Source organism: Mizuhopecten yessoensis, unplaced genomic scaffold, assembly GCF_002113885.1.
Source record: "Mizuhopecten yessoensis strain PY_sf001 unplaced genomic scaffold, ASM211388v2 scaffold3967, whole genome shotgun sequence".
In the NCBI taxonomy this organism is placed as follows: domain Eukaryota; kingdom Metazoa; phylum Mollusca; class Bivalvia; order Pectinida; family Pectinidae; genus Mizuhopecten; species Mizuhopecten yessoensis.
The window spans coordinates 72,688-87,848 of record NW_018405309.1 but is presented as its reverse complement, the minus strand read 5'-3'; the positions used below and the strand labels follow the sequence as shown (position 1 = coordinate 87,848).

The window sequence follows — 15,161 nt, the reverse complement described above, 5'->3', positions numbered from 1 at the left end:
AGGATTAAATGTATATGTCTAAGATGATCATTTCGGAGGCTAGGCTTGAATACGAACTCTTTTTCAAATGTTGAATTTTAATATAGTTAGTTGGAAGGACTGATAAATTTACATATTTCATTCAACAATAAGGCAGACGGATTGACTTATTAATTAAAAAATATAACAACATCGATTGCATGTTGCAAGGAAACGCCCACCATTCCAAAGTATGATATTTCAGACCTGGTGTAAGAAAACGCCCACCATTCCAAAGTATGATATTTCAAACCTGGGCCCGTATTCATGAAACCGTTCTCATGCTCAAGCATGGATTCTGTGCTCAACCCAACTTTCTTGTTACTCGCTTAAATCATGTAAAACTATCAAAAAGTCAAATGTAAACATTAAAACAGTAGTTTAAAGCTTCAAGTCTCTTCAAAATGTTTCCAAAGCATTGACAAAACGAGTTTTATTAAGTTACAACAAGAACAAGAAATTAGGCTAGAGCACAAAATCCGTGGTTGAGCATGAGAACGGTTTCAGGTGTAAGGAAACGCTTTCCATTCCAAAGTGTAGTATTTCACACCATTGTAAGGAAATGCCAACCATTTCACAGGCAATGATTTCACATCTGGTCTACAGATACGTCCTCCATTCCAAAGTATGTGATTTCACACCTGATGTTAGGAAATGCTCACCTGATGTAAGTAAACTCACTCCATTCCAAAGTATACGGTTTTTACCTGGTGCAAGAAATTCTTAAAGTGCTGTAACGACCAACAATTTTAAGGAGGCAGCTTTACATGTGTTTGCCACTTGTGTCTGAATGTTTTCCCCTGTGTTTATCTTATCATATTTCCATGCCTTTCAAAGAAAGAAATAAGATTAAACTAAAGGTGTGATATAATAGTGACTGTTTAATTAGAGCATTACATATCATTTTCAATTATGTATTCCGCTGTTATATATTTTTTTAGTTCTGTTTAACTTAATAATGAGCGGGTTTTTCCGTTACTTTTCCTGTTGTTGAATATATCGTTGCATCAAACTAAACGATAAAAGGTATTAACAAATTAACCCTAAAACAATTGATAAACTCAGTCAAAACATTCGGCCTCCTGACTCTTCAAAGCCGAAAGTTAAAGATGGAATTAAGCTACATCCATCTCGCTTCATCGGAGAGGAGGTACCTCTTTTTCTGAGGAAATAAGACGGACGTAACTTGAATCCATCGTTTACCTTCGCCCTTAAAGAAGGTCAGCAGGCCGTTATATGTTGACTGAATATATCAATTGTTTTGTAAATTTGGAAAGTTATTCGTTATTCTGATAAACTATTCACATTCTATTTGCTGAAAACTGTATTTATGATACCTCTCTTTGAATTTTCAGCACTTTAAATGTTAGCGAAGAGCTATTTCAGATTTATTACCAGGCTCATGGACACTCTTATTTCTTTTTATCTTGGTCCTTTTCTAAATGTAAAAAGGCTATTTCTTGTTTATTTGTTAATGTGACTCTTGGCTCTTCGGATAACACTTCGAGTAACTTAGAGTCCATTGTTAAGGATCCTTACAGTACTTTCCCGTCAATATTAATTACACTGTCGTGTAGCTGTGTACGGCAACGGTTATTGTGTGTCGTATCCTGTTTACTCTTCGACTGATTTCAGTAGATTGGTTAATCGAAATTACCTATTTCCATCTTATTACAGTCATTTCCTCTATGATTCAAGATTTTACGCATTATTTCTTGCATTGTAGTATTTCTCAACAAATGCTAAACCCTATGCAACGGTTTGGTTTCACATCAATGTAGAACCGTTGCTATAAACAACTACTTTAAACTAATAAAATTCAACAATGCGTTATTTACTCTATTTGTATCATGATATTTCATAGACAAAACTACAATTAGGAGAAGAAAACAACACCTTACCAATGTACTCTATTGACCATCAGAAATCAGTCGAAGCGTACACAAGAAACGGCTTAAAACAATCGTTGCCGTACACAGCTAAAAGACAGTTATTGCATTAACATTGTTCATACAGAACGCAGAAAGAACTAAATGACTTTATTTTTGTTAATATGAATATGGATTGAACAGAACTGTTTTATAGTCATGCTGGTATCAACGCAAATCAACCACATTATACATTTGCCATGAAAAAACATGACGTTGGACATTTTAAGTACTGGTAACTAATACTGGTAAATAATACTTGTTCTAGTTCCTTAAAAAGTCAAATTTATTCACTGCAATAAATAAATAAATAAATAAAATAGACAGATGAATGAATAAATGAATGAATGAATCCCACATATAAATGTGAACCAATCTTTTAGTTTTGTACAAACACGTACACAGAAACATTTAATCCTAAAATATATTGAATCTACCTTTTTCATCTTGGTTTTGTTTTAGTCAATGTCACGGTCACCTGAAATGACCACGGTATCCCTGACTACGCGGCGATGTTTTCGCGAGGACTTCTGGGGGCTCCAAGCGTAGTTGTACTTGTCTAACGAGTTCAGCCTCGACTGATGTCTCTTAGTAACGAGTGCCCGCCTCACGAACACCTTACATCCAGAGTCTATCACAGACTGTATTTGACCCAGGAGACGTTTCTTTCCTCCATGCAGAAGAGCACTTTCCCAGTCGACATTGTTAGTGTTCCCAGAAACAATCCGTGAATAAAGCACATGGCGTTTTCCTCGAATCTTTGTTTGTACAGCTACTTCATACAAAGCCATTTTGCGTGATCTGCCACTGAACAGTTCTTTACGCTTTAAACAGTTACCTCTGAATTTTGTAATAAAGCCTCGTTTTGAACTCAGTCCAGTGCCGTTTAGTGGAGTATATGCGAGGCGCCATTTCGACCAATCCAAACGACTGCACGTGAAAGAAGAGTGGGTTACCTTCTCTCTGTGTATGGCCTTTTGGTCTCCTCTAGACTTGACACTTTTCTCCTTCTCTCTGTGTATGGCCTTTCGGTCTCCTCTAGACTTGACATTTCTCTCCTTCTCTCTGTGTATGGCCTTTTGGTCTCCTCTAGACTTGACACTTCTCTGCTTCTCTCTGTGTATGGCCTTTTGGTCTCCTCTAGACTTGACATTTCTCTGAAAGTAACAATAGCTAGTTTTTGAATACAGTTTTCAGAGTTTTTAAAAAACTAATTTTCATTTAGGTGACAATTATAGCTCTTTTTCAGATACTTCTTTATTATATTGTTTCAATATGTCACTTGTGATATTTTTAAAAGAAATATAGATTTGAATATATTTGAGGTAGCTTTCCATCTAATGATTCTTTTTTAGGGTTTTGTTACTGTGGTAACGTATTATCATACATGGGAGGATGCTAGTAATGATATGAACGATTCTGCTTTTACGAAAGACAACTACCTTGTTTTGTTTCACAATTTGTCTGTTTGGAATCCTATTTGGTTTTCGTTTTTGTTTTGCTGCTGACGTGGGCACTTTTGTTTTCTTTATTTTCGGACTTGTACTACCAGTAGAAGTAGAAGGCGCGGGTGTATGCTTTGATGAGGCTGTACTGATGTTACTAGCCCCGGATTCATATCTCCGGAGTGTTCCAAACAGACCCTCCAGTTCCCTGTTGATGCCTTTCTGTCCAAATCTGGAACGGACCTCTGCTTCATACTCCTGTGATACAAGGTTAAATCCGTCAGCTAAGTACACAGGAAACAAACGATCAAAGTTCAACTCATAAACAAATTGAAACTGAATTTGACACGTAGATGACAAATAATTAAGGAAACCTGCAATAGCAGGAACCGACTTCATGTTTACAACTTAATATTCTACACAGCACCTTTCTCCGTGTGTACAAACAATAAACGAAGTCACACAAGGATCACAACTACAAAGATCTTTGTTCAATTGTTTTATATTTATATGATGTAGAGCTCCTAAACTCATTATCAGGGTGGTAGATGCACTTGCCCTTTTCTTTGAAATACTGTAATGCATGGAAAGATAGACTTACTTGCCAAATAAAAGCTTTTCCTTAAATGTATTCTATTTTAAGTTTCATCTTCATTTCGGATCTAATTTACATATCATTAGAAATCCGCTTTTACGTGTTTGGCGACATGATGCCATTTTTGTTTTCTGCAGGCTAATGGTCTCACGTCAGACCTATACGTACGAAGAAAAGGTCCTCGCCCCTCTCCCGATAGCAGATAGCCATTAGGAAGTCACAAATGTTGGAGAACTCGCCCAATTTGAGGTAATGTCCTTCTGTGTTTGCGGATATTGTCTTGTAGAAATCCTCGACACCTTCATGATCAAATGCCTGCACTCCATATATCTTTACTCCCTGCAAAAACATTCAGCTTAACATGATATTTCACCGTAGTCTATTGAAGGTTATTGTCAATCATTATGTTAACCCTGGTAGTTATATAACAATCCTCATAATTATTCTCAGAAGCTGTATTGGGCGTGGAGCAAGAGTAGATAGGAGGTTTATCTTATAACAAGATTCCTTGCATTACTTTTGTTTTGGCAAGAATAGTTAAGGTATCGGTTGAGACAACCTTAATATATATATCGTAGTGTTGTATATATTAATTTGCACTGCTTTGTTCCACTCTGATGTAATTACATTTCGTTTTCATATCATTAATTCAATTTCAAACAAATGCAATGCAAAATAAAATATGATAAATAAAAATGAAAACGAACGCTAAATAAGATAATAGAAATGTTGACTAATGTTGAAATCTAGTTTTTCAAGTGTTACGTAACATTCGGGAGTGTATGAGATCATCCCTCCGGACGTAGAGCTCGAATCGTTGCTGTATGATTGATTATATCATCAGATGTCCATACTTACATCGTTGTGAAGACAATTAATCTCCTCTCTCCAGTCAATGTTGTCGACATTCATGTCATACTCCGGCTCGTGCGGGTTTGCGTCTCCAATCATGACCAGGATTTTCTGTGACGCGGGAGTCCACGAGAAGTTTTGTCTAACCATGCGGAGGATAAGTTCGTAACACTCATCTGCGTCACCGCCTCCAGTGCCATCCACACCCTTCACGAAGTTACAGAGGTCAACGACGTCAGTACACAGATCCAGCTCCTTGGTCAAATAGAAAACGTCTTTGTCGCAGTAGTCACCATGCGCTATGACCCCGATTCGTATGCCCGGAATATCCGCTTGGAGGCGCTGTATCATGTCCTGAAGTCTTCCTTGGACCTCTTCGAGTACGGAGGACATGGAACCAGTGGTATCAAAGGAAAACACGATTTCCATGAGGCCTCCAGGGGGAAGTGTTGAATTTCCTGCCGCCATATTTAACTAGATATTTGAATAGAGGAAAGATAATACTATATACATAATGGCAATAAATGCTAAATAACGGCTACGTCATGAACAATGTGGATATATATCTTATTTTAAACGTTTATGGACACTTCATATTATGTAAGGTTCCTTTTCCCATGTAATGTAATTTCCATGTCGTAGTTGATTAAGTGATCCAGTGCCTTCGTTCTGTTGCCTAGTAACTATTTAAAGCAAAGATTTTCTACTGGAGACGAAACACTAGTTAGGAACAACAGCCAAAGCTGCATCAACCGGCGTGACGAACCATTTCGGACCGAGGAGTCGTCTTCCAAATTTCATCAAATATAAGGATAGGATATAGTATAGACGACTCCTACCTACGCCGACAGAACACCGACTTCCGTCGGTGAGATGAAACCCGTAAGGGCGGATTCATGTAGGCGCAAAACCCTTCAACCAACCAATCAGACTGGAGACGCTTCGATCTACGTGGATGAAATGTTAGGGCTGCTTTCATGGCCTTATTTCTACCCATTACATTGAAGCGATTTACTTTAACAAAAGGTTTATTTTGCTGGTGCATTATCTATATTCCCCAGCATGGAAACCAGGTATTGCCTGGGTTGGCGACCTGGATTTAACACCCTGAACGATATATACGTGTCCCCTTGTAGAGGGACTCTCTAGATTTCGCCACACCACAATCTATTTGACTGTCAAACACTTATTCATTTATTCGTCCGTTATTATAAATACATTGTAGAACTAATTATTTTCTACTGCCACGCAGGAGATTCTTCCGTACATAACAACGCCAAACATATTAACAATTATAGTTTGAATTTATATTTACCAATAATAATATATGTAATAACGTTAATATAAATATGTTAATTCGGACAGATATATGAGTATGTTCACGTAAACTCCATGTGTTTATCTATGATGTATGATATACATGGATATGACAGATAAGAGCTGACTACGTTAACAAAAGTATAGTAAGTGCTATATGTTATTGTATCAAAGACTTTCCCACTATTTGCTCGTTGGTTACTAGTTTTCTGGATTTTACGTGCTGCGTTGACATTTTGTAAATGTGTTGGAAACATTTAACATAGCGCCCTATCTTTCTAGAATAAGCCATTCTAAAGCGCTTTACGGTACATAGACATTAATCAATACAACTTTGAGGAATTCGCAGGAGCTGCCTTAACAGGCGCTATCTACATGTACCAGTCCTATGCCACCTGGCTAATATCTCCCTATCTGTGTATGCCTGCGTGTGTGCTGGAGATGTATTATCCCCCGTAGCACCGGTCGTAACGGTTGTGTTTTCGGGGATCATAGTGTTTTTGGTTTTGGTGCCTCGTTAGGTGCTGATGTTGTAAAACGTCCCGACTCTGAGTTTAGATTTTGTCCTTATATGTTAATGCCGTGGTTTATTTCTGTCTATAAACTTACCTGACTCGGCGCGTTCCCGATACCTTGGTAGTATAAATAACGTTTCCTTACTGTATTTACTTAATCAATGAGACGTACTTTTTACGTATCTTAACATATACTTGTTTAAAGTATAAAGATATGTAAAACCAAGGTATACATATAGCATTATAACGGAGAGTGTATCCATGTCTTCAAATCGGCGTATCAGCAATAACACGTGATAAAACATTGTTAGCAATATGGATTTGTACTGTATTCCTTAGTGACGGAAGTAGCTTTCTGCTGTGTAAGCAAAAGACGACGAAATGTAAACAGCTAAGGTTTACGTGTATATTATGTTATACAGATGTTACCGAGGACAGATCCCTCTTCGTAGTGCACCAGCATTTATTAGATTTATGATTTAACTATGGCTGGTCTGTTTATAACCTACCTTGACTGGTTTATAATATGACTCGCCTTGATTCGGCTGCAGTAGAACAGCAGTGTATGCGAGGCATATGTGCCACACCGTCGTCTGGTATCTGTAGATACGGGTAGATAAACACGTTTTGTGCCCTACATGTGAATGAACCTACCACGCAGATCGTATACAAGTCTTGTCATGTTAGAAATATGATTTCATTGTAATTGTAAATAAAAGAGGGGTACCGAATATATTTTTTATAAAGATATTTCGGACTTTTTCCATTCGCTGTATCAAATTGATGTTAACGCTCATCAATCAAAGAATGTCGGCTCGTACTGTTATCTCATTCGTACCTGTTATTATCACATGTAATACTACCTGGCTAATATCGAACAATTATCTTAAACAGAAACATTCGAAGTAACATGCAGCTGAAGTATATATCTGTTGGTATCTTTAAAATAGGCGCAGTATGTTTAACAATATGTCTATGGGATCGGTACAATTTGTTGGTTGTTATTTGTTATGACACGTTTGATCAAAGTAGGATTTTCGACTTGATGGCTCTTTACTTTAGAAAGCTAAAGGCAGCATGACCGCTTGCTCATAATTCAGTTGAAATGTATAAAAACATTTACCGCTTACGACCCTGATTACATGTACCATTTTGTGCACAAATTTGTCATTTCCTTCAGTAAGGTAAAGGCTGATTGTGTAAGAAAACAAAAACAGCTGCTGGCTAACCTTAGAATACACTAAGCACATATCACTTTCAAGGGGAGAACCCTGAATCTAGCTGTTTAAAAGATAAATATACTATTGAGCCGATACGTCCGAGATTCAAGCACAACTTCATTTAATGAGGATAACCCACACCAAGTTAAAAAGGTATGTGTGAAGGTTAAGGGACTGGAAACCGGCCAGGCGCGTGGCTACCATGTAAGTCAATAAGCCCGGGCTTGCACATGATTTTGACAAGTATAGGTTTTCATGACGTTTTTTTTCTCTTGTTGATACTATAAAGTGGAGTTTAAGTTTTGAATATATAGTATAAATATGTAATTCCTCAGATATGATACATTGTTAATAGTTAGTAAAAAAAAATGTAGGAAGTTTAGAAATGTCCATTGCATTAATGGACAGTTCCAGGCGGAACTAAACTGCTCGATTGAGTAAATTGAGAAACTCACGCCCGACGTGCCAAACGTAGGAAAGGACACTTTGGAATCTAAATAAATGACGAAAACTGTCTTCTGGACCCTGCCCAATTACAACACAACAGAATTTTAAAAAATCACGGTGCTTTGTATTTTTTTACTTTGTCAGATTGCGCATAATAATACCTTCTATAATGGACGTATATAAAACTAAACTTTAATTTTCTTCCATGTCCACAAAATGTTTATGAAACCAGAAGACGAAAAGGTGTGGGAGACTGCAAAGCTGGGCATGACGATGATAGTGGGGGCAACCTCGCTTCTCGAAATGCCCAACAAATAACAGGAGCAAGTATAAGGAACCAGTCACAAAGCACAAACAGAAGACGAAACTGTGTGGGAGACTGAGTAAAGGTGACAGTGGGGGGTAACCTCGCTTCCCAATTTACTCGGATCAGATTATGAGAAAGACAAACCCAATTGCATGTTCACTAATGCAGAAGTATCAAATGCATTTATCAAGATTAGGTAAAAACCAGACAATGTATGTATGGAGGGTGTACAAATCAATACAGAGCAAGATTTTTTTCTTGCGGATTAAAACGAGAAAACAGACATCAGGACGTGGGAAATGGCTCCTGAGACGTTCTAAAAAAACAAAAATTTCATGGGGGAACCCAAAGACCCTCCTTACGGAAGGGGGAAGACCCGTACCCTCCCCCTACTTCGAGCCTCGCGCTTCGTGCTTCGAGGGGGCTGCCTTCGGCAACCCCATGTCGGACTTACACATGGTAAAGGGGCTAGCTACGGGCCTGCCGGCCGTGTTTGTAAGGTTTCAATAAAACACCAGGACAGTAACTTGATAAGTAAATAGTTACCTGATTAATATGGTCGATATATTTGTGCTTAATATTTCTACATTTCAGTGTCGAATGAAAACATTTCGATGGGCGTATACAAATCATGCCAAACTATGCGAGCTGTATTAAATTTTCCTGAACCCAAACAACCTAATTTTTCACTTTACATCTATAATGAATGGTATGTGAGGTTCTTAGTAGGTTCATCCTCTGACCGCCACGGGCCACTAGACGCTATGTTAGGGGTCTCTCAAACATAGAGCTTAACTTACGTCTAATGTTAAATGTGACTTTGTACAACACAAACATAATGTCATCAGAAGGATTAATGTTTTTGCTGATGACATTCAAGTTAATATTGATATATATGTAATATGTATTTCTGATGGTTGTTTATGTTATTTGAGGACTGAAACTCAACAAGGGTAAGCCGCCCTGGTGCTTACAACAGTATGTCGTAGTGTGTAACATGATTAATATGTTTGTAGAGAAATGGGTTACATGACCCAATACATGTTCAAATGATCGTGTCAGTCCTTAGATTTACGTTCAAAACAATGAATAACTACTGTTTTTTAACATTTTAAATAAACGGTTTATCAAATGGTGTAACAGCTATCTTGTGGAAAGTAGTGTTTTCTACGGCTACCATAGGCAACAGATGTCACACGGAAGCCTTTTGAGAGTTTCCGTTAGACAATAATTTGATTTGACGACATGATTGTATCAGATAACTCATTAGTATGAAACTCGACCAGTTTCCGATTTGGAAAAAATGGTTCGAGTTTGTAGGTTTGTAGAGACTGCATAAGACAAATACCAGAAATAGCATCTTACAGGGCCTTTATATTTCATGGTTTATTGAGGTTTAGTGGGTAGATCTACATGATTTACTTCCGATATTGATGTCAGTTTATATATATATCTGTATAGTATCGTGTTTTTATGTTGATTTACAATCAGGACGCGATAGATACAAAAAATGTAATAGTAAATAATAAACATCTGCACTTAATCATTTTTTTGGTTTTGTTTCTACACCGTTTATACATCTCGGTCCTGGCGTAAAAACACAATATATTCTGAATTGACATAAAGTAACATTTATACTAAATTCTGTATGCTTTTATCCATTGACGAGAACGCCATTGTTTTTGCATAATATAGGTGATATCGTCACCGTGTAGTCAAAGTTATTGTTGTTTGTCTTTGCAAAACTCATATATCTTGATATACTTGCTTGTGTCAAGGTCATCATTCGACACAACAAATTTATTATCGCACACGGATAATGTTAATGGTTCTCGTAAATCTTCTGATGGTGTCACCAGTTCTCGAACTTTGTTCCCGTCCTGCGAGATTTGAACAACATTGTTTGATGCCCTACCACAGACGTACACATTCCCTTCCCTGTCAACGTCTACCCCGTTTCCGTTCCTCACCAGGCCTACCTTTGCTATTTCTGTGGTTGTACCGTCAGGTGACAGTCGGTACACTGCTGTAGCACCTACCGTGTCACTGTGTAAACTGACAATGACATCACCGCTATTCGGATCGTAAGTAAGGTAGTAAGGACGGGAATTTGGCTGATGCAGAACCCGAACCTTATCATTTTTATTTGTCAAACTGTATATTTTATGTACCGATGATATCCCTGTTGCCATAACATATCGACCCTCTTTATACGTTATTCCATCGCACTGTTTTCCTGTCTTGATGTCAGCATCTGGTACATGTGATAACTTTGACGACTCAATCTTTATTATCGATACGATCTGTTTGTCGCGCATCGCAACCGCAACAGTGTTGTTGTCTACCAAACACAGATCCCATGATGGTCCTTGTAATATCACCTCATCGACTAACTCACCGCTTTCTTTGAACATTTTTACCTTGCTGTTGCCGTTGTCTGTCACTATGATTCGCCCGTTCGACAGGTATACTAGTCCCGATGCTCGACATCTTTTTCTATCAGAACCGGTCTTTATACACAGTTTCCCTACCTCCTTCACCTGAGCTAGAGACAAGGGTGTGATTGACAGAGGATTAACAGGAATATTCCATCTTGTCCGAGTGACATTTAATCTGCCAAGTATCAATGAATTGTTCATCATTTCTTCATCATCGTGATCGAGCTTCAGGTCCACGGTAGTGAATGTATCGGCTAACTGTGCAATAAGGTCTTGGCAGGATTTTATTTCCATACTTCCTCTTTGAAGAAGAGACAACATTTGTATGTCGTCCTTCTGAATGACATCTGCTTCCGACAAAACCTGTGTCGTTTTGATTCCGTTACACATCCGTTCACATTTGTGTAGCATGCCATCAAGTTTTTGTTTCTCTTCCTTGTACGCTATTGTAAGTTCATTGGTCAGGTCAAGTTGTAATTTGTTCAGGCGTTCCTCGAATTTCTGACGTAAATCTGTCATCTGTTTCATTACGAGATCTCGACCGTTACCAAGGTGTTCTGTCTGATTCTTGATATCTTCAGTGAGGTATTCCATGGCCTCTGCTACTTCCTGTAGATTTGTGCGCATGTCCTCTATCATGGAGCTACTCCGAACTTTCTCTCCGTACTCGGACAGCGTGATGACCACGTCACATCTTCTGTGGGTGACAGCTATACACGTGCAGCAGCAAACAGACTGGTGGTCCTCACAGTATAGATCCATTTCCTTCTTATGTTTGGGACAGCTTGTGTAAGTTGGCGCAGTTATCGGAAGGAATTTCTTTCCTGTCGTCACTTCCACAAACGTAAGGTCACCACCGATGATGCCTTGAAGGTCTTTTACCTTATCAAGGCACGTATCACATAAAAACAGTTTGACTCTTTCCACCAAACTTTCGCTGCAATATTCCTCACATCTCTTTTCTTACAAGGATCACACTCGTGTATCAGTGATTTTCTAGCATATCCTCTAGACATTTCAATGATGAAGTTGTTGGTAGGAAATTGCTTGGCCCAGTTTCCTTTTTCCTCCTTGGGGTCCACTGGAATGGTTTCCGCCCTGCACACTGGACAAGGGAATGACACGATGGGAGTATCGGATTCCTTTGTGATGTAGACGTTTAGACATTCCTCACAGAAGGTGTGAAGACATGGCAGTGAGTTCGGGTGTCGGAGTTGTTCCAGACAGACAGGACATTCAGTAAGACGGGGATCGACATCAATATGTGTCTCCGTCAGATCAGAGGAGACAATGGTCGGGGTGTCTGCTGTTTCACCTTCAGACATTTCACCAACTCTATACTGCAAAGAAAAATAAACGGAGTCAGCAAGCTATTCTTATTTATAACCTTAACTAACATACGGACTCTAGGTCAGTCAAAATGGATATTAGGAAGTGCTGTTTGTTACGCCATTTGTCTCGGGTTTCAGGTATCAATAAGATGATGCAATTTATTGCTCGATAGTAATAAACAATGTTTTAAGTAAAATCTCTAGACCGATCTATTTGTAAGAATCGTAGGTAAACAATCAATGTAACACAGCTTGAAGAAAGTCGGAAATCGTTAATTCACTGGCTAATCAAGGAGACGTCTATAAATAGTTCTACATTATGTACACTTGTATACATTTATTTGTGCTCATTTAGGTTTCCAATCACTTATAGCATAACGGAAAGAAAAGTGCTGTGTGCATAAATGTTTGGATGATGGCGGTTTTGTTCTGTGTTACTTTTACTTGAAGCAACCTGCAAACTTTTCACATACATAACCACACCACCTTCCCATTATATATAAATGTTCTGAAGAAACATACAGATTACAATCTACAGTTCATAATTATCTCAACCAATCAGCAAATCAAACGCAACATTCCTAAGCCTATTAAATATCGTGGTGTTTACTCAAAATCTATTTGTGTTTTAAAATGGTCCTGCCACACTTCTAGTGAACAGAAAAGAATTCAGGGAACAAACAAAAACAATTTCACTTCACCAAAAGAGAGTCACATATTTGACATTTAAGTTAAGTCTTGTACGGTCAGCTGACGGGAGACGTTACAACATTAAAGCTATAGTTAATTAGCCATTATGCGATTTTTTACGTAATGTACGAATTACCTAGGTATTGTTTATGTGTTGTTGATCTACTTTCCGTTCGGTAAATTACACTCTGCTCAAAACGTAACGTTGCAGAGTGTAGTTTACAGACTGGAGTAGGTCAAGTTGTGTTTTTAATCATATCGGGCGGATTGCCCTGATAATTTTACATTTTGTCTGCATTGTTTGTTTTACTACTTTGTCTATATATCGATGTAAGTAATGTGTATTCAAGAAACTTTAGTTTGTGTGTATCTCGTGCCTATATGGACCATACTGTCGTTATAACTCACAAGACCCTACATAGGATTGGACATTTTCTGATTGTTTAAATGCACGACATAATCTGGTGATGTGATGGGGATATGGCGGTTCAAGTATAAGTTTCACTTTGCTTGGCCTAACTAAATTATATATAAGTACTTTCCTACTTCGTATTTTATGTGATCAGGACAAAGATTAAAGTAATCTTTCCTGTTACGTGTCTGAAAAATAGGGTAGGCACATTGTAGGTAGGTTAACATTTTATCTTTCAATATTTTTATAATGTTTAAATAGAGTAATGTTCAGCGCTTCCATGAAAAGTTTAAGTCAGGCACACAATTATGGTAGTTTGTGTAACTGAAAATAAACAAATGTCTTGGCCTTATAAAACAGATTGTGAAGTAGAAATAATCTACATGATGTATAAGATCGTAAACGGGCACATCGCTATTCCATCAGCCGAGTACCTTACTCAAGGGGACAGGATAACAAGGGGGACTCACAAATTTCATCAGATCACAACCGTATCAAATCAATACAAATATTCATTTTTCCCTCGTACTATCATCACCTGGAACTCTATACCCACAGATATCGCCCAATCGCCTGATCTAAATTCATTTAAATCAGCAATTACAGGCTTCAACCCTTTTCCTCTATACTAACTTCATGTATACTTTTTGTAAATAGTTTTATCATATACGAAAATACATGTACCATAAAAAATAAGTTTTTAACTGCCACCTCTAGGAACCTCTCACAGTGACAATTGCACTCCATCAAGGAGATCTGTCACTTAATGGAAGATGATGATGATGAATATCTTGTACTAATATTGAATTAGGCTTAATTTGATAAATTGTTTTATGCATGTACAGCTCATTGCGTTTCTGTAAAGTTAACAGGAAGAGTTGTCTCCCTTCTTTCATGTTCTATGATTTAGCAGATATAGTGGACAAGTTACTATTGATCACGAAACAGTCTGTTCTTAATGAACGTATATGCATTTAATGAACATATATAGTATAGTTTTGTATATTATCTACAAAAAAACTTTTCTTTATCAACTTTCGTTTTCGACTAGATCTAGGCAGAGACGTATATATATATAGAGAGAGAGAGATCTAGGCCTATTTTTAGCTAACGCGAACGATCCACTAGATGAAAGCAGAGAGTACTACATTGTACACTGTACATTGTTACTCCTAGATACACTGTACAGTACTACATTGTACATGTATTATACGTCTCTGGTGAAAATTACCGAAAGTAATGTCAAAATATGAACTTTTAAAGAGCGAATTTTATACTACAACTGAAATATGTTCTTATAATGCCGAAAGTATTTATAACACAATATCAAATGTCTTACCTCTAGAGGTATATATCTGGCCATGACTTCCAGGTACTACGTCGAGTGTAAATGAAAATAGATTCCGGTAACAAATTCCGGATAATTGTATGAATTCGGGGAAATATCCGGGAGAATCACACAAACAAAAATTCATATAAATGAGCATTTTGCTACCAGTAATTTGAGCAATAAACTTCACACTTACATTTTGTTAGTTTCATGTACATGTATCAACAATATTTCTAATCTAATTCCGTGTTTTTATTAAATAAATAAATGAAGTGAAATTTCTCCCTGCTAGGCCTAATAGCCGATCCATTTAGGC

At 37.6% G+C, this 15,161-nt stretch overlaps 3 protein-coding genes across 5 annotated transcripts; all 3 read right to left on the bottom strand.

Moving 5' to 3' along the window:
• Window positions 1-1,878: 1,878 nt before the first annotated feature.
• On the bottom strand, window positions 1,879-7,393 carry LOC110448280. Of its 3 annotated transcripts, XM_021494447.1 has the most exons (6): window positions 7,180-7,393; window positions 4,845-5,312; window positions 4,155-4,325; window positions 3,389-3,649; window positions 3,023-3,103; window positions 1,879-2,920 (listed from the first exon to the last, which is right to left on the bottom strand). In XM_021494447.1, the coding sequence occupies exons 2-6, from the start codon at window positions 5,304-5,306 to the stop codon at window positions 2,405-2,407; spliced, it is 1,491 nt and encodes a 496-aa protein (XP_021350122.1). In that variant the 5' UTR covers window positions 5,307-5,312; window positions 7,180-7,393; the 3' UTR covers window positions 1,879-2,404. The 3 variants fall into 3 exon arrangements, with proteins under 3 accessions (XP_021350122.1, XP_021350119.1, XP_021350121.1); XM_021494444.1 differs by having other exon boundaries at window positions 1,880-3,103; window positions 7,180-7,387; XM_021494446.1 differs by having other exon boundaries at window positions 1,880-3,052; window positions 7,180-7,387.
• A 2,170-nt stretch (window positions 7,394-9,563) lies between these two features.
• LOC110448282 lies at window positions 9,564-11,958 on the bottom strand. Its single transcript, XM_021494449.1, has one exon. The coding sequence runs from the start codon at window positions 11,842-11,844 to the stop codon at window positions 10,366-10,368; it is 1,479 nt and encodes a 492-aa protein (XP_021350124.1). The 5' UTR covers window positions 11,845-11,958; the 3' UTR covers window positions 9,564-10,365.
• On the bottom strand, window positions 11,938-14,882 carry LOC110448283 (tripartite motif-containing protein 2-like). The gene is made up of 2 exons (XM_021494450.1): window positions 14,855-14,882; window positions 11,938-12,422 (listed from the first exon to the last, which is right to left on the bottom strand). Exons 1-2 carry the CDS (start codon window positions 14,876-14,878, stop codon window positions 11,961-11,963), a joined length of 486 nt encoding a protein of 161 aa, XP_021350125.1. The 5' UTR covers window positions 14,879-14,882; the 3' UTR covers window positions 11,938-11,960.
• Window positions 14,883-15,161: the final 279 nt, after the last annotated feature.